The sequence below is a fragment of the Propithecus coquereli genome, unplaced genomic scaffold (genome assembly GCF_000956105.1).
Source record: "Propithecus coquereli isolate 6110/MARCELLA unplaced genomic scaffold, Pcoq_1.0 Scaffold743, whole genome shotgun sequence".
Classification (NCBI taxonomy): Eukaryota; Metazoa; Chordata; class Mammalia; order Primates; family Indriidae; genus Propithecus; species Propithecus coquereli.
Window position 1 is genome coordinate 145811 of NW_012153541.1, and position 19123 is coordinate 164933.

Genomic DNA, 19123 nt, shown 5'->3' on the forward strand with positions numbered 1-19123 from the left:
TGCTTATCTCTGGGCACAACACTGAAATTGTACACCTGTTTCCCAAAATGATGTACTTTCAAACGTTTGTTCCAAAAAATACTTTATTTATTAAACAATATATCCATAATCTATAACATGATCCAAAAATACAGATATACATCTTTACATTATTTAATAAAAAGATTTACAATATTATCTTTCCTTTACAAAGGGAACATAGATAATTCCTTGAAAATAAAACGTAACATTCATGTTAAAGCTGCTCATCTTTTTGGATGAAATGTGGTTAAAGGTGAACACCACAAAATACACACATAGGAAGAAAGAAACTTCATAAAACTATCTCCTGAATGGGAACACTTTTCTTACACTTCCCCTGTTTTAAAATTCCTCTCAGCACAGGTAATGAAGACCAGTCACTGTCCACTAAAAATTCAGGAAAACCTTACATCTTTCATGCCCGTAATAAATGTCCCTCATGGTGTCACTCTAACCCGTGGAGACCTGACCTCCCCGTCCCACGACAGGCAGCCTCCTGCCTCTGTGGCTGTGGGGAAGATGCTCTGGGACAGTTACTGCTCGGAGCAGCCCCTGCCGCGGCCTCTCCCGGACAGGTCAGGAGGCCAAGTGCAGCACGGCTGCTGGGACGGGAGTGGGACAGAGCTGGCCGCTGTCCCTCCGTCCCAACAAGCCCTCCCACCACCACTGCCCCCACAGCTGCTTCTGGCTGCCCAGGCCTGCTAGAAGACTCCCGGCCCCCCGGCCCTGGCTACACTGGTCCCGGGTCTGCCTGCCCAAGGGGCCCGACCGCAGCGGCAGGCGGCCAGCTGCTGCTCAGGGTCACGCGGACCTCAGCTCAGCGTCCGTCCCTGGCAGCAGCATCGGCAGGTCCACAGATCTGAGGGACTCAGTCTAACAAACCTTTTTTAAAATGCAGCATGCCTTGTCCTAGAGGGAAACCAGGGGACTTCCTCGGCTCGCTACTGCCGCCAGCACTGAGCACAAGGAAAGGGACTCTGCTTCCCCTGCGCAAAGCGCTCCTTCCCCTACAGGTAAACCCATGGCCCGGAGGAGCCACGTCCTCGGCTCAGATAAAGCTGCCAGAGCGACCCGCTGGGTCCAGCCCAGACCCCTCGGCCCAGGAGACGGACGGGGCTGGCTGCACGGCCACCTCCAAGGCCAAGTCTGGAGCCAGGCAGGTGTGGAGGGGGCTCTGGTCCAAGACTAAACCCCCGAATCACGAGGCGACGCGGGGGACGGAGCAAGCAGCACCCCTCCTGCCGTCCCTGCGCGGGGCGGAGCGGGCCAGGCGGCAGGACCTTCTTCTCCACCCAAAGGGCCGTTCCTGAGTGTCCTCCCACTCGCAGACCAACAATCGAGAAAGGCATTCAGTCAGTCAGCATCCAAACGACATTCCGAGGAACTCTCCTATTCTGCTCATGTTTCCGTGTTTATTCCAAAGCAATATGCACATTATTTTGGTGATATTATCCTAAATGGCAAAAGTAAACACTAAAAACACGTAAGCACAGAAACTTTAAAACGAGGCCAGAAGCAACAGGAGTGCCGCACGCTGACGAGCAGGTCGAACGAGCCCCGCGCAAGGGCCTACTCGGCGCCAGGAGCCACACTGACAGACACACCTCTCCCCAGTGACCGCCACACGTGTGAACTGTCCGAAGGCGAATGTTAAATTAGCTGCTACAGAATCTTCAGGCACCGTCTCGTTACAAGTTCTCCATACTTACCCATCGCTCTCCACAAAAAAATGATAAAAGAGTGGAGAAAAAAATGTTTCCACAATTTACTCTCCACAGTATTCAAACACCCATGTTAATAAAAAGCTGCTATTAAAAAAGAAAGAAGCCACGTCGCTAGTTCCACGGCCGTGGCTGAGACTGAGGTGTGATGCGGTGTGGCCGGTGCTCTGGGGCCGGCCTCCCTCCTCCTCCTGAGCGGCGGGAAGGCACCGGCTCCGGGAAGCTCCGTCAGGCCTGGGGCCCGACAGGGACGAGCTGCAGCACCTGCCCACGGACCCACCCAGGCCCGAGAGCAAGCCCACGCCCTCACTCGCGCCGGGGCAGGGCAGGTGGCCTGTGTGGCCTGCGCCCTGCCGAGGATGGGTCCGGGCCGGCCCGGCCAAGCCTGTGCTCTGACGTGCTTGTTCTCACTCACCGAGCAGAGCTTTGCGGGGCGTGGCCCCAGACCCCCGCGCTTCACAAGTTCCTCTGCGCGCCATTCCCTGTCCCGGTGACGCGCTAGGGAGCAGGAGGGAAGGCGTGTGTGGCCGTCAGAAGGAACCAGCCCCCCACGCCAGAAGGCCCACCTCGTGAAGACGAGCCTTTTCCTAAACTGGGAGTTTCACGCCTCAGTTCTCACGGGTTCTTCTTCTGGTGTGAGGACAGAACAGGCTTCCCTTTGTTCCTGAGGGACCCTCTACCTCCTCCACACGCACGCCAGACGGTTTCTGAGTCTAAGGACGCGCCCACACAAACGTATCTCAGACCAATGTGTGCGTTTTCCCCACCTGTTACCAAAAAGATGATTCGAAATCGTTTGGTGAATGCTGATTAAACAAAAAGTACACTCTAGTTTCCTAACTTCACTGCGGAAGCACTACTGCGGCACCACAAATTCACAAATCGTGTCACGCGTGGCAGTTCTGGACACACTGCTGACGGGCAACGCGCCCCAGCGTGTGGCCAGCTCCCACCAGACGGGACTCACGTCACAGACACACAGACCCACAATCTTCATGCGATCACAATAACCTCATCTTCACAGTAAAAACGCCAGGAATTCCCAGAGAAACGCAGCGTCAGCCCGGCTGTCACACTGTCTCTTACTCGTGCTGGTAGTGGTCATGGACAGCCATTTGCTGACAAAGAGCCGTTTCCTCTGGAAGGCGAAGCCCCGCGGGAGGACCGGAGTCCGAACAGGAAAGGCAGTGCGCGGCGAGGCTGAGGCCGCCTGCTCCCGAGAGGAGTCCTTCCCGGGCACGTCAGGGGCGTCCTCGCCACGGTCCCCGGTCGCCGGAATCAGCATCGGAGCTGAGCGTGCAGGGGCCGCCCAGCAATGGAGGCACCGGCCCCACGCACGCGCGCGACGGGTGTGCTCACAGCAGCGTCAGGGTGCGCGGAGCCCCGTGCTGCACAGAACAGTCCCGGGAAACGACTCACAGACTACCCGAGGCTGACGGCTCAAGCCGCAAAGTGGTGGCAGTGTACCAGGTTAAAAAGGCTCCGCCCCGCCGAGGCTGCGCCTGGCACCGAGTCCCCTCGGGCTCGCTCAGCGCCTGCGCGCTCGGCGCTGGGGGGGGGTCTGTATAAAACGTCACAGGAATGAAGTCACTGCACCAAGTCCCTGTAAGATCACTGCTCTGTGCAAACAGGGCTTGGTGGTTTCTTGTCCTAGGAAACATCAGTTACAACTGGCCGTTGAGTTCTTAAATACCCATCGTACAAGGTAGCTTTAAAATGGAGGAAATATTGCAACGTGAATGAGGGAACACAGCGACGTGCTCTTCTGACCCGGGCGCAGGGCTTCTTACTTCTTCTTCCTCTTCTCCTGGACACACCGCGGGCAGAACCTGTGGCGAGAAAGGCACAGTGAGTGACGTCTTTGGCGCCATTCCCCCAGCACTCGGGACACCCAGGTCCCCCAGAGCTGCCGGACGCTGGTGAGACAGCACCGGACAGCGCGGGCACAGCCGCGCGGCCCTGCCTGCCGCGGAGGCTGCGGTGCAGGTCGCTCTGTCCACGGCGCCCGCTTTGAGGTTGACAGACTCACACCAACGGGCCCTCCGCTCTCACACGCGCATCCTCTCCACCAAGCGGACGCTCTCCCCTGGCTGCCACCAGGCCGCTGCTGCCCACCGTGGCTGCGGTCTGCGGGGTCGGCTGGTGCAGAGCTCACACGCACGGGGTGGGCCGGGCAGGCCGACGGACCCCGGGCCCTGGCAGCCCCGCGCTGGGCTGTGGAAACTGCCTGTTTCACAAGGGCTCCCTGACGATTCTGGGCCAAGCAAGTTCCACAACCTCAGACACGGGGGCTGCTCTTGAACAGTCCTAGCCAACAGCAGCCGCTCATGACACAAGGGGACATTCTAGTAGGTTCCCGGGACAGGAGGCAGCTGACTTGCGTGCCACGGACACAAACATTACTCCCACCAGGCACGAGCCCTAACGCTCTCCAAGAACCGGGGGCCCCAGGACGCAGGCCTACGTTGCAACGGTGTGTCCGCCAAGAGTTCAACTCTTAGGAAACAGGAGAGAAGCCTGAACACTTAGTGATCTACGGAAAGACACAAAGAAACCACCGCGTCCCTCCACGCACCCATGTCCTGCCCCTGGCCCGGCTCACGGTGACCGGGACAGCCCCACCTCTTCCCAGGGCCGACCACACTTCCCACTGCAAGTCCTGCAAACTCGAACTCGTCCAAATGCAATCGCGAATCAGACCTCCCTGCCCCACACCCCAGCCCGAGCCACACACGCCTATTCTTTATCCCACGTCCTACCAGCGGAGCCACGCGTGGGTCTCAGCTGTCACGATGCCCACCTATAGCCCCCGCCCATCACGTCCGCCTGCGGTGGGGCACGGCCGGGGACCTGCATGTCCCTGCTCAGAGCTCTAGGTGCACGGTCCCTCGGCGCACAGGGCGCTGCAAGGTGTCATCTGTGCCCACAAGACAGGCTTGTGGCAACATCATGTGACGTCAGAGAGCTGGATGCACAGGGAGCCCTCCCCACACGGTGGCTGCCCCTCCGTTCCCACCGCTGTCCTCACACCACGAACGCGAGGATAACGTGCTCTCACCAACCACGGACTGGTCCGAGGGAGTTTCAACCAAGTTACCATGACAACCTCTGGGTGCTGACCTAAAGAAGCAGCGTTCCTACAATGTTGTTTTCAGAACATATGTCCACTCTTAGCACAAATAAACAAAACCAGTTTGGTCTTTATTTAAATGAAATCCTAGGAAAGCTGGTGCCAGCTGTCGCCGTCACCAGCTGAACGCAAGGAACTAGCACGGCTCACGCCGGCACGGCCCCCGTCAGGGACAGCCCTCCGCACAGCCGTGGCCCACACCCTGGCTTCGTGTTCAATCTCATCTCTCCTCAAAACTCCCCTCGGGGACAAGAACCCTCACGTCTCATTTAAGGGATCTCCGCCTTGCTCGAGAGTCAGGAGCGCTGGTTTTTAGGAAGATGACGTAAATGTAAGCATCACACAAACGTAACACACACAGTCCTGGGCGAGGTGGGCAGCAGACGTCCCTCTGCAAGCTCAGCCCCAGGCACCGGGACCAGTGCTGAGGGGTCAGGGGGCAGCACAGTCGCATCCACGGAGGCTGCGCAGCCAGCCTTGCCCGCGAGGCGCGGCAGGAGGCACGCACAACTGGGTCCCACCGTGCCCAGCTGCTGCCAGGCGGCACCAGCCGCACAGCCCAGGTCCAGCAACCGAGGGCCTTCTCTCGGGGGAGGCCAGCGGCCCAGGGCCGACAGGCTGGAAGAAAACGGAGCGGGTCCCCCCATACTGACCATTTCCCTTTGGGCTTCGTGGTGAGGTCCACACAGGCAAAGTGAAACCACTCGATCGGACACTGCAAGGCAAAGGGAAAGCCGCAGTCAACGCCCGTGCTCTGCACGCGAAGCACAGCAAACACCTGCACCCCCAGCCCCTCCCACAAGACCCTGCCCAAGCACATGCATCCCACAGGCGACGCCGCCTGTGACAGCCCCGGACACTCACGTCTGGGTTGTCGCAGCCGATCATCTCCCCGTAGGAGACCTGGTGGCACAGGCAGTACGTGGGCTCGTTCGGATCCACAGGCATGTCCAGCACGTCGGAGGGGTGCACAGACAGGATGGTTTCGGTGAACTCCGACCTGGCGGGGGCACAGACACCACTGAAGGGCACAGCGGCAGGGCGGGGCGTGCGGGGCCACGGCGGGCGGCGAGGCTGGCGCTCGCGTCTCCGGCCCGTCTGCCTCTGGGTCAAGGCTCCCTCACTCCAAAACCAAGAGGGTGATTTTTCCAAGGGGGAAACCCGTAACGTGCTCTGAGCTACCCATCACGAATGACATGCTTCCGTTTTTCTCCTTTAGAAAGCGATGTATCAACAATCCCCGGAGCCCGTCACTGAAGACGTGCACCCACGGAGCGCGCCCTGCAGGGGTGTTTTCCTCCTGAGTCAACATTTTCCACCAAACCCTCAACAGCCCCTCTGACCGAGCAGCGCTCTCCTAAGAATTTACAGTAAGAAAATAAGACGTGGCCGGGCGTGCTGGCCATGCCTGTCATCCAGCTGCTCGGAGGCCGAGGCAGGAGGATCGTTTGAGCCCAGGAGTTGGAGGTCACAGGGAATTGTGATGACACCACTGCACTCCAGCCTGGGCAACAAGTAAGATGTGAGCAAAGTGTTAGCGTAAGAGATTTCACTAGAATACCATTTACCACAAAAGTCTAGAAACAGCAGGGCAGCAGGGGTGGAGGCGCAGCGCCCCCACCGCCACTCGGACCGGGCACGGGCAGGGCCCACGGGCACCTGGGGGCTGCGAAGTGCAGCACTCACCGCACAGCGTCAGGCCCGTCTCACTCTGGGCACACGAATCCACCCTGGCCTCGGTCCCTCGGGGAGGCCTCCGGGTGCCCCTCCCCTCAGGGTGTCTCTCCAAGGCCCCCGCCGCCCCGGGGCCGGCAGACTTCACTACCCACCAGCAGACAGCTGGCATCTCAGAGAAACCTGTGTCCCAACCGAGACCAGCCCAGCCGCCAGGCGGCCGGCGCAGTCACCGCGCTGGACACGCCCTCCTCCCCCGAGAACAGCCCGCGTCCCATGCCCAGGCCCACCACGCACCGACTCGGGACCTCTGCCCCCAAACCCACCAAACCAGCAGCTCCCCGCTCCCTCCCTGGAGCCGTCACCGCCACCCCCAGGCCCTGCAGCGGGGGCCACTCCTGACCACACGCCGCCGCTGGCGCCCCTGCATTCCCACAGCTTCGTCCGATTCCCAACAGCTGAAATTCCGCCCTGCCCGGCTCCCCCCAAACCCGCTGCCCCGCAACACGGCGGCCGCCACCGGCAACACCTCGGACCTGGGTGGAGACTTTTGCCGGTGTGAAAGGGATGGGTGCACTTAGGGGGATTTATTCTTTCATATTTTGGGATTTTTCAAATGAACTTGCAAGCTGCAGGGCAGGATGGACGGTACGTTCCCATCAGTGCAGAGAGAACAATCTTCCCTTACCCACCCCCAGCCCAAGAATACATATCTGCCTATGAAGACACAGGTTCGCACAGGGACCTGGCCTGGGGGGACAGACCGTCACCACCAGGGCAAAACGAAGAGAAGTCTGGGCCCGGAGGGAACGACGCCTCCTTTCCCCCGCGTGCCCATCGGAAGGCTCCCTGCAACCGCAGGCGTGTGCTGCACTCGGGCCCAGCGACGCACCGGGCCCGTCCTCGGCTCAGCTGCCACCCGGGGCCACCGGGCCCGTCTGAGGCTCTCCCGTCAGCAACCCGCCCTCCGCTCCACCCCTGTGTGGGAATGGCGGGGTTTGCGCTTCACGCCGACGTCGTCAGTGTCACAGAGCGCGTCCGAGTCCGGGTCTCTGCCAATGCTGCGCCAGGCGGCAGTCGCAAGGGGCCCTTCAGCCGAGGAAGCTGTTTTCTGTGCTTGTCCCGAGAGTGGCCTGTGACCAGCTGGAGTCGGCCCTGCCCTGCACGTCCGCGGCTGCAGCGGAGCGCCGTCCTCGGTCTCCCTCCACGCGCGTGTCCTCTGTAGACTCCACCGCAGCCAGCCTGCGCCTGTGCCCACGAGGCGCCTGACCCGACGCGTGCACCAGAGCGGGCGCCCGACCCGCATCCATCCGAACCGCCAGGTTCAGGGGCGCTGGCCAGATCTGGGGGCAGAGGGAGGGGCTGAGGGGTAGAAGACCCCTAGGAAGGACACGCGCAGCAGCTGAGCCCGGCGTGGAGCCCTGGGCATCGTGGCGGCACCACCTGGCTCCGCAGTCCCACCAGAGGGGCTCGATGGTGCTATCGTGCCCAGACGCAGACAGGACGTCTCGGGGAAGCCAGCTGTCGGCAGCTCGCTGACTCACGCTGGCCCTACCGGCCAGAGGTGTCCTCCATGCCATTCCCTGGGTGCAGCGGCCCCTCGCCAGGCAGTGCCAGGGAGCCGCCTCCCCCATGTGCTTCCCCAGCAGCCCAGGCAGCACTGTTGGCGGCTGGCTGCGCACCCAAGCGTCGGGATCCCAGGGGCTTCGAGGACACGCCCCCTTCGTCCACACACGCATGTCCTGCCCTGCCAGAGAGCAAGGCCAGGACAGCTATGGTGCCCTCAGTCCACGGGACCTCCCGGACGGGAAACGGGGCGTCTGTGGCCTCTGGCCATTCTGCGCTCCACGGACCTGCAGTGAGCAAGATCCCGGGGCAGGATCGAGCACCTTCCAGTCTCCACGGGAAGAGAGAACCTGCCAGGAAGCAGCAGGGAAGAGCAAAGCTGCAGCGTCACCAGCAGCCCCGTGAAACCCGCACGTCAGTGGGGACGAGGACCTGAGAGCACTCCCGACCCCCGCGGCAGGACTCTGTCCTCAGAGCCACACCAGCCCACACCCCCCGCAGCGAGCCCAGGGCTGGGGTCCACCCATCTGTCTCTCAGGACACGCCCTCTGACCACCAGCACCGTCCCGTGTCCCTGCGAGCTGCCTGCTCGGCGGCCTGGACGCTGGCGCCAGATTCACAGCGGGCCTCTCTGGCCCATCTTGACGTCTGTGCTGCGGGACAGCAGCCATACCGCCACCCAGGGGCACACGGGAGGACACGGATTCGCAAAGAAGCGCTAGACGCAGCCCGCTAGCCACAGGGGACTGCAGTCCTCACCATCTGCGACCATTCCTTCTCATCTGCCTTCAAACAGCAGGGGCAGCACAGTGCGGAACACACAGCTTCCGTCAGGGCAGGAAAAGCTCGTGACGCGTTTGCGGAGACAGGTCTGAGACGCGCCAGCGGCTCCCGCAGTGCCCAGAGCGCGGCTGGGCCCTCAGGGAGGAAGCTCCCAGCACAAGGACCTGGGGTCTCCTGCACCACTGCACAGACCCCGGCGTCTGGACGCCCTGCCGAGGACGCCCTTGAGGACAGCTCGTTCGTGCGGCAGAGGTGACGAGAACCGCTCCCACTCGAGGCACAGCCAGGCTGTGGCCTTGGGGTCCAAGCGGGAAGGAGCAGGAGACACAGAGCACTGCGGCCACAAGTGAAAACACAAAACCCAACAAATTGCAAAACCACGTTCTTAAAGACGTGGGAAGCTGTGGAGCAGCAAGGGCTCGGCACCCCACAGAGGAGGGAGCGGCGGCCCAGGGACTGGGGGCCACGCGGAGCAGGCACAGCCACCGACACCCGGGAGCCCGCACACGCGGCAGCCCTGCCCCCGCAGACGTCCACCCAGCCCAGGGGCTGCCCGGGCTGCGGGGACCCCCACAGCCCCAGGACCTGCCCACCAGACGCAGCTGCCGCCTCCCTGTCCAGCCCGTGTCAACCATAGAAGCAGCTGGGGCAGGAGGTGACAGAGCAGAGCCAGGCACCGCCAACATGCAGACTGAGCCCACAGCGCCGTCACGACAGGCAGGACCCAGGCGTCCCGGGTGCCCACCGAGGGGGGCCTGCCCACGAGACAAGTGAGGAAGCTCCACCTGCCCCACCCCCCATAACGCAGCTCAACCCGCGTGGACCACAGGGAGCAGACACGCTGCAGGGGACAGAGAAACGCCCTTCTCTTCTTTTACACCTAACATCAGACAGACAATAAAAACATTATAAGACATGAAAAAAGCAGGAAAACATGACTGCTAATCACATTATGAGATGTGAAAAAAGCGAGTGGTGGCCAGGTGCAGTGGCTCACACCCATAGTCCCAGCAGGAGGCTGAGGTGGGAGGATCACTTGAGCCAAGAGTTCGAGACTAGCCCGGGCAATACAGCAAGATCCTGTCTCTAAAAAAAAAAATATTTTATTAAAATTAGAAAAATTTTAACAAGAGACTTAAAGCATTTATCAATAAAAACAAAAATAAAAAGACTTCTGCTTCTGGCCATGATACAGTAACAGGAACTTGCCCTCCTACTGTGAACAACTAGAACACAAAACAGGAAACAACTGTCTTCAGACACTGGACAAAAGGTAGCACAGGACTCTGATCTCGAAAGAAGGTAAATAAACAAGAGACCCACGACCACCTCGGCCCTCCACCTGCAGAGGAGACTGCACATGCACGGTGTCCCGCTGAACTGCAGAGAAAACACACCGTTCAGGGAGGAAGAGGTGCTGGAATTTGGGGCGGGGTCCTAGGAAGAGGCAGCTGTAGGGAAAATGCACCCCGCAAATCTGCACAAGGAGTCTGTGTGTGCACGGGGTGAGAACACGGGAGAGCTGGGACGCGAACGACTCCCAGAGCTCACAGACGGGCCGGGAGACACCTGAGTTCTGACAGCCGGGTGGAGGGAGCTCAGGAGACACCAAGACACTCAGAAGAGACCGCACAAGGCTCGTGCCCCTGCAGTGTGTGTGACCAGCCCTGGGGTAAAGCTCGCCCTGGCCCAGGAGTTAGCAGAACGCAGCCCACAGCCGGCTGCCTGTCTCCACGAATGCAGTTTTACTGGGGCACAGCTACGCTGTTCATTTACGTATTTCTTACGGATGTTCTCAGAGTTCCAATGGCAGAGCTGCGTGGTCACGGCAGAGACACTGCTGTAGGCCTGCAGTCCTAAGCACCTACGATATGGCCCTTTATGAAAGTTTCTACAAAGGTTAGAAAAGAACAAGGCAAAGGGCAAGCTGACCTGCGAGCTGAGCCCAGGCTGGGTGCAGCGGCGCGATCACAGATCGCTGCAGCCTCCAACTCCTGGGCTCGAGCATCCTCCGCTCAGCCTCCCGGGTAGCCGGGAACGCAGGTGCCACCACCGCGCCTACAGTGATCGCAAGGCCAGACAAAGCAGACCTTGAGGCAAAGAATATTACCGGGAATCAAGAAATGTTTCCTCAGGATAAAAGAGAGGAAAAGAAGCCCTAAATGTGTACGTACCAAGCAACGCAGCATCAAAACACACGAAGCAAAAACTGGGAGACGGACAGGACTGAGAAGAAACAGACACATCTGTAACCAGGACTGGAGATTTGAACCCGCCTCCCTCGGAGACTGACAGGACACGGAAACAGAACGACAGGAAGGACACAGGGGACCTGGGCAATGCCGGCACCCAAGTTTTCTGACATCACAGAACACGCTACCCAACGACAGTAAAACACGTTCTTCCGGAGTTCACACGGAACAGTAAAGACAGATGACAAACTGGGCCCAAACACAAGTCTCAACTGATTTTAGAGGATTTCAATTACAGAATGTTCTCTGACCACAACAGAGTTAAACTAAAAATTAAATCAAGAAAGTTATCTGAAAAATCACAAATTATTTGGAAACTGGGAAACATACTTCTACATAAGTTACAGGCAAAGAAAAATCACAAAGGAATTTTTAAAATATTTTAAGCAGAACAAAAATAAAAATGTAATATCTCAAAATCTGTGAAATGCAACTAGAACAGTAATTGGAAGAAGGAATAAAAATCAACAATGCAAGCTACTTAGAAAGCCAGAAAAAGAAAAGTAAACCCATATTCAGTAGAAGGAAGGAAATAGAGTAGAAACAAATCCAACAGCAAACAAAAAATAGAGAAAAGCAAAGCACCAATATCAGGGCAGAAAGAGGGGACGTCATTACAGACATCCGAAGGGAAGTAACGTCATAGTAACAACTTGATGTCAAAAAAAAAGTCTGACGATTCATATAAAACAAATTTCTTGAAAGACACACATCACCAAAACTGACCGAGAAGAAACAGCCTGAATACTTCCACAACTTTAAAGAAACGGGATGCACTGTCAAAATGCGCACTTAAAATATCACTTTACTGTACGCAAATTATTCCTTAATAAAATTAATTTAAAAGGCTAAAAACACAAGATGAAACTCTAACATACAGAGTCTAGGAACGCACGATTGGAAGATCGGACTATAAAAACCACGGGAAATAAACACTACAGCAGTCTGGGTCACGTGTGCTTGGGGACAGAAAGGAGGTCACCACTTTGACGGGACGCACAGACGGGCCTCTCGCAACCGAGCTGGTCACCAAGATGTGCACCTCACGACAATTCCTTAAACTATGTTTGTTCTGTGTGGTTTTCTCCATCTGCCTATTACTTTACAATGAAAGTGCTGTTTTTTTTAAAGATAAAAGTGTAAACACCGGGTTTAAGAACTGAAACTTTTCCCCTTTTTTGGTCAAGAAAAGCGAACTCTTCGGACCCCCGACTGCCCGAACCATCTCCAGAGAGGCTACGTGGCATTTTGCCATTTTCTCTTTAGCCTGAACGTCACCTCCGCGAAGACGCTACAACCCCTTCTCAGGGAAGGGTGTCAGCGGGAGAACGCCTTAAATAAAGTATCTCGAAGAAGTTCAAGTTAAATGACATGTATATTTAATAAATGTGGTCACACAATTTAACAATGAGTATATGCAAAATATATATTTATATATAAAATAACTGAGGAATATATATAAAGACTCAAGCCACTCAAAGAGCGGCTTAGACTGAGCTCTGTCGACACACACGCACCCTCCTCCTGCCACTTGGGCCGCACACGCGGGGCTGCGAGGACCCGGCCGGCGCTGGAGGCGGTTCCCAGTGCAAGCCCAGCCCTGCGGCAGCAGCTCTCAAGCCTGGGGCAGGTCCCTGTGACACTGAAACGCCATGCCGGTGACCACGGCACGCCCCTCAAAGGCTACGGGAGGATGGGCCGACTCAGCAGGTGCGGAGCAGAACCAGAGCTCTCCCCAGCCCCCGGGCAGCGCTCACCCAGGGTGGCTGCCGCGTCTCCACGTCCTGCGCAGACGCTAGTGGGGTGTGTTCCTGTGGGAAAGGGGCCTCTTACCCTGCTTTGTGCTTCTTTTTCTTTGGAGTGTCCTCCTCCGACGTCCTCCTGCCTCGGCCGCGGGACCCTCTTTTTTCTTTCTGACCCCGACCTTCTGGAAAAAAAAAGACCCAAATTACTTTCACAGAAATCAGGAACGCAAGACAAGATCTGCCCAGATATGGTATTTACCACAATATTCCTAATACGTTTATTGGCAACATTCTTCAAAACCCCACAGTTAACAGGGAGAAAATGAGGGAAAAATTAACAGACTTGCTTTTCAGCCCTCGCCCCCCGGAGCTCTCGAAGTCGCTGCCCTCCATCTTGTCCTTCAGGTCCGCCTCAAAGCGCGCCAGGTCCGCGTCTAGCCTGCGGATGTGCTTGTCCACCTACAAGAGGAGACGCAAAGTCTTATTTTAAAACAAAGCAAATCCCCTCAGAGCTCACCGATGCACTAAGGAAGCACTTCCCCACCCTTTAATTGAGTCTTCAATTAACAAAAGCTCTACTGAGACAAGACCCACTATTTTAAAGATTATACAAGGGTCTTGTTTTTTTCTGCATCATATTTTGACATGTCAACAGAATAAACCCTATGGAGGGGAAAAATATAAGAGAAGGCAATGATGAGAAACAGAGCTGTGAGATGCACAGCGTAAGGGGCAGGGACATTTGGTAACAGAACCCTAATTTAAACACCTGACCAGGCACAGAGGCAAACCCTACTGTCCCAGCTGAGGTGGGAAGATCACCGGAACCCAGGAGTTTGAGGCCAGCCTGGGCAACGTATCAAGACCCCATCTCTAAAAAAAACAAAAATTTAAAGACAAGATTGGTTCTTAAAATAATAACCAAAAACAAAAAAGAAAACTGCAAATTCTTTGCTTTAGGACAGGACCAGCTGGAAAAAAGAAGAAATAGATGACAACACAGTCAAAGCACTGAGCATGAGACAACCACCATGTTACTTCAGAGGGACAGGCTCCGGCAGAGCCATCCCAGGGACCCCACGGAGAACCCACTCTCCGTGCAGCTGACTCATCGGCCAACACCGCGAGGTCACGTCCGCAGAGCAGCACCCGCACCCTCCTGTCTGAATAAACACGTCTGACACTTCACTGTGCATCGGGGCGAGTGTCACTGTCTTCACGCCAACTGGTCAAAGCTAACTTTCTAGAAAACAGTCTGCCTGCTCCGGCGATGCGGCAGTTTGGGGCATCGACATCCCACATGGAAGCACTGAGTCCTCGAGCATTCCAGGATCTCGGGGACATCACAGGGCAATGGCTTTGTGCCCTGATGTGAGCCCCGAGTAAAACCGACTTGGGAAGAAACTGGACCAAAAAATCTAGTTTACCTAAAGCTGACAAAACCAAATACTGGAAAAATATAAAAAGACAACTGGTTCTCCCAACCAAATGAACAGACAAAAATGGCCCATTAAAAAAAAAAAAAAAAAGCACAGGCATGGTCCCAGGTGTTGGATATCCCTAATCCCTAATCTATACTGTATCTAGAAGATCCCCCTATCAAAGACAGACTTCCACCACGGATGCACCCATTTCTTTTTTTTGAGACAGGGTTTCTGCTCTGTCGTCTGGCTGGGGTGTAGCGGCGTCATCGTAGCCCACTGTAACCTCCAACTCCTGGGCTCAAGTGATCCTCCTGCCTCAGCCTCCCAAGCAGCTGGGACTACAGGAGCCACCACATCCGGCTAATTTTTTCTAGTAGAGACGGGGTGTCACTCTTGCTCAGGCTGGTCTCGAACTCCTGAGCTCAAGCCATCCTCTGGCCTCAGCCTCCCAGGGTGCTGGGATTGCAGGCGGGAGCTACTGCGCCCGGCCAATGCACCATCTCTGAGGAGCTTTTCCTGTTGCTGCGGGAAAGGCAGGAGTGAGTGCCCGTGGGAAGCAGCCTGGGCCCCACCCCTGCCGCCGCCTCCTCACCATCTCGTAGGTCTGCATGGCCAGCTGCACCTTGTCGTCGCTGTACTCCTTGCACTTGCTGTAGGCGCTCTGGATCTTCTGCAGGTGCTCCACCCGCTGGTCCGAAGAGAGAGTCTTCACCCTGGAGATGTACTCTGCAGCCAGGATGTCGATCTCAGCTTTCTTATCTGATGGAGAAACGGGCGAGAAGCTAGCCCTGCACGAGACACCAGACTGGCAACGAATAAAGTCCGACAACACCAAGTCGTGGCAGAGATGCAACCAACACAGACTCAGGCTCTGCTGGCGGGAGCACACGCGGGCACATCCATTCTGTGCAAACGGCCCGGTATCGCGTCACGAGCAGACTGCACAGCAGGGCGCCTTGCCCAGGGCCTCCCACTTACGGCTGCTGTGCAGCGAGTGGTGACAGTGCCCTCTTCGAGTCTCATGCACCGTGTGAGTAAGTAATCATGGGTCACCTTACCTATGACCTGGCATACTACTCTTGGTTATGTACCCCAAAGAAATCGGAGCACTTAGGCACCGAGATACACATGGGAAAACATTCGTAACAGCAGAAAACAACCCTAACGCCCAATCCACAGTAAAACTGACAAATAAGCTGTGGTCCACTCACACAACAGAATGCCGCCCAGCAACAAAGACCGAGCTACAGCTGCACACATCAACGTGGCTCAATCCCACAAAGGTGATACTGCGCAAAAAAGCAAGACATAAAGGAAAACAAACTGTAGGATTCTATTAAAACCGAGGGTAGAAACACACAACTCTTAACTCCTTGGTTTAGAGAGGTGAGAAAACTATTGTTGAAGGTGGTGAAGGATTATCACCAACTCAGGGTGGTGGCCCTTGGTAGGGGAGGGTGTTGTGACTCGGAGAGTCACAGAGGCTTCTAGGGTTTCTCCATCTGAGCAGCAGAAACAGCTTCACCTGGTAATTTCTGTTAAGCAATCTATAAACATTTTATGCTTATTTATGAAGATATGCTATAGTTCACAAATAAAAATAAGTCTCTATGTTCCCTACTCAAGCTGCTGGACCTGCGTAAAAAATTCAGCTACCCCAATCCTGCAAAAGTGGCCCAACATAATGAATGAAAAACCTCCCACACCAAAACACATCATTATAAAATCTAAACCCAGGGATAAAGAGAATGTACCAAAAGCTTCTGAATAAGAAAAAAATAAAACAGACCACATGTATAAAGGAAATTGCATACTATTTCTCAACAGCAACATGGAAGCTCGGCGACGGGGCAGCAATGCCTTTGACACTGAGAAAATGACTGCCAGCGAGGAACTCTATACCCAGCCAAACTGTCAATCAGATACGAGGCTGCAACAAACACACTTCAGACATGCAACGTTACAAGAAATGTATCTTTCCGTGTACCTTTTTTCAGGAAGCTACCAGAGGAAAGGCTCCACCAAAACAAGGGAGCAAATAAAAAAAAGAGGATATTTAAGATCCAGGGTACAGGATCCCACACCGAAAAGGGGTAAAGGGAGATCCCAGGAAAGTCTCAGGGCAAAAACTGTGCAGCGGGCCTAGACACAATTGGCACAGAGGGCTCCATGAACAGCACACACGGAATTGGAGGTAACCTGATGGTCAGGCCACAAGGAAAAGCCCTTGGAGGCGGGAGACAGGGAGGGTGGAATATGGAAAACAAAGCCAACAAACAAGGCAGTTAATTAGTAACTCCAAGAAAAACATGAAGTTATTCAAAAAGGTCACATGACTCAGTTTTAAACTACCCGTATGGCCACCCGGGTAGGAACACCAGCACTGGTCTCACCACCAACTCTAACAGACTACACATGAGACTAGAGGAGGGGTGTGTGTGCATGGGCTGGCCGGAGGCAACTGGAAAAACACATCTTCACTTGGCGTAATACACAAGAATAAGTCAAGTCCAAACTGACAGGAAATGAAATAAGAATTAGCAGGCTGGGCATGGTGGCTCACACCCATAATCCCAGCACTCTGGGAGGCCAAGGCAGAACTGCTTGAGCCCACGAGTTCAAAACCAGCCTGAGCAACATAGCAAGACCCGTCTCTACAAAATTTAAAAATTAGCCAGGCGCAGTGAAGTGCCTCTGCAGTCCCAGCTACTTGGGAGGCTGCAGCAAAGGGAACACCTGAGCCCAGGAGTTCAGAGATGCAGTGAGCTATGATCACACCACTGCACTCCAAACATCTCTAAAAAAGAAAAAAGAATTAGCAACAAAAATATGTTGTTTAGAAACAGGGAGTTAAATTAAATACCAAGAGGCCAAAAAGTCCATCTAACATTTTAAACTAATAACACACTTTGAAAATAGAAAAATTTTAAAAGGAAACAAAAAAGCAACAAATATTTTGACTGGAAATAAAAATGTGACATGAAGATGTGTAAGAATCCAGGAAACTAAATTTGATTTTAAAAGTACCAGCACTCTCTCCAAGACACTGCGTGATGCCCACAGCCCAGGGCCAGGCTGCAGCCCTGCTACACCAGGGCCCCTCAAAGCCTTCCTTGTCCACACATCCCCCTGCGGCCTCTGCCCCTGGCCTTGGGGAGCTGCCGGCCCGGCTGTCAGAGCCCAGTCCTGACTACACTGACAGGCCTGAACCCACCTTCCGTCCTCTGGTCCAGCTCCCGCATCAGCTGGAAGTTCCTCTGAAGTTCACACGGAAGGTTCTCGATACCTAAAACACAAAGACATAGAAGTCACGTACTTCTCAGTAGCAGGGCAAGAACCGGCCTTCAAAGTTTTACACCTAAAGTTTACAGTGACAAGCCCACTCTGTCGCCTGTTTCTGTTAGGGTTTAGGGGGCAGGAGGATTACGATCTCTTTTTGGGGACAGGACCAAGCAGGCTGACACGCTTCCGAAGTTAGAAACCAGCACCAGCAGACGCAGCCACGCGACTCCTCCTCCCAGGCCACACCCAGCCCCTCCCTCTAGATCCCCCACCTTGGTGAGCAGCATCCCACACGGATCGAGCCAAAAACCTGGGGTCCTCCTTGATCTCCCCCACTTTACCCTGAGAGAGAGTGCACCAGGCAGTGTAGACCACACTGCCCAGCAGAACTTGATACAAGAATGGAAATGTTCTCTCTCTGAGCCGCCCAGCACAGTGGCCGCTGGCCACATGGGGCTACTGAGCCGCGGAAATGGGACTAGTGCAACCAAGGGCCTCGATTTTTAATTTTACTTAAAGTTAAGTAGCCCCTATGGCTGGTGGCAACAATACTGGACAGTCAGCAGAGAGGACCCGGCCAGCCCCCTCGTCTCCCGCAGACTCCCCCGCAATCCTTTAAAACCCAACTCTAATCTGCCCCTTCCAGTCCCAGCGGCTGCCCCAGCTCACTCAGAGGGCAGCACATACGCCCTACACAGCCTCCGGGCTCTGCATGCCACAGAGCAGCCCTGCACCCTTCCCCGGCCGCTCTGTTCTGTCCAGCCAGGACTGGGCACTGCCCTGCCCTGCCCTCGCTCAACCTGCTGGGTTCCCTCAAGGTCCTCAATCTTCTGTGAACTTTTTAAAAACCCAGGGCAGTGCGTCTCGGGCCGCACTGCCCCTGACAGTGAGGTGCAGGGAGACCGGGCTGGTGTCTGCTTTCCTGGCTGCTCAGCCCAACACCTGGACGCAGCAGGTGCTCAGGAGCCTCGAGTCTGTGCCTTCACGCAGGTGACAGAACTCACACCAAACCCTCCTTGGGAGGCCCGCTGGGCAGGCACCGGGCCAGCAAAGGACCTCCGCACTTCTGCTCTCCCACCAGGGGACCCCACACACGCAGCCCCAAGACACCAGAGCAAACTGGTGCGTCCCCTTCGGGCAGGGCTGGATCCTGGTCTGCCCACGTGCCTGGGTGGCCCCAGCTCTGAGCACCTGGCTCACTCGCCGCTCTCAGCCACCTGGGCAGGCCCGCGTGGCCAGGCCCCAGTGGCCGTGGCGTCCCGAGGGCAGCGGTCCCACAAGGGCACTCCAGAGCCTCCCAGATCAAACACGACCCCCCACGACCCCCGGGCAGGCCCCACACACGTAGGTTCTGCCACTCCACGGGCAGGTGACCGTGAGCAAGCTACTGGGCCGCTCCGGGCCTCGTGTCCGCATCCGTACGGAGTGGGAAGGAATCGCCCACTCCGTTCTCGGGAGGCGCGGCCGCTGCCGCCCGTCACAGGGACGGGGACGCCGCGGGCCAGGCCAGGCGGGGAGAGCTGCG

At 56.1% G+C, this 19123-nt stretch overlaps 1 protein-coding gene across 1 annotated transcript; it reads right to left on the reverse strand.

Moving 5' to 3' along the window:
* Window positions 1–392: 392 nt before the first annotated feature.
* Window positions 393–17596, reverse strand: ING5 (inhibitor of growth family, member 5). Its single transcript, XM_012661950.1, has 7 exons — window positions 17531–17596; window positions 14909–15075; window positions 13240–13351; window positions 12981–13074; window positions 5737–5872; window positions 5526–5587; window positions 393–3571 (listed from the first exon to the last, which is right to left on the reverse strand). Exons 1-7 carry the CDS (start codon window positions 17556–17558, stop codon window positions 3529–3531), a joined length of 642 nt encoding a protein of 213 aa, XP_012517404.1. The 5' UTR covers window positions 17559–17596; the 3' UTR covers window positions 393–3528.
* Between the last annotated feature and the right edge of the window lie 1527 nt (window positions 17597–19123).

Bases quoted from the DNA above. Each gene is read 5' to 3' on its own strand.
- ING5 (XM_012661950.1), bottom strand. From the start codon at position 17,558: ATGCGGGAGCTGGACCAGAGGACGGAAG. The intron at 15,076-17,530 runs GTGGGTTCAGGC...TTTCTCCATCAG, and splicing joins GCTGGACCAGAGGACGGAAG to ATAAGAAAGCTGAGATCGAC. The intron at 5,588-5,736 runs GTGAGTGTCCGG...TTTGCCTTGCAG, and splicing joins TCGGCTGCGACAACCCAGAC to TGTCCGATCGAGTGGTTTCA.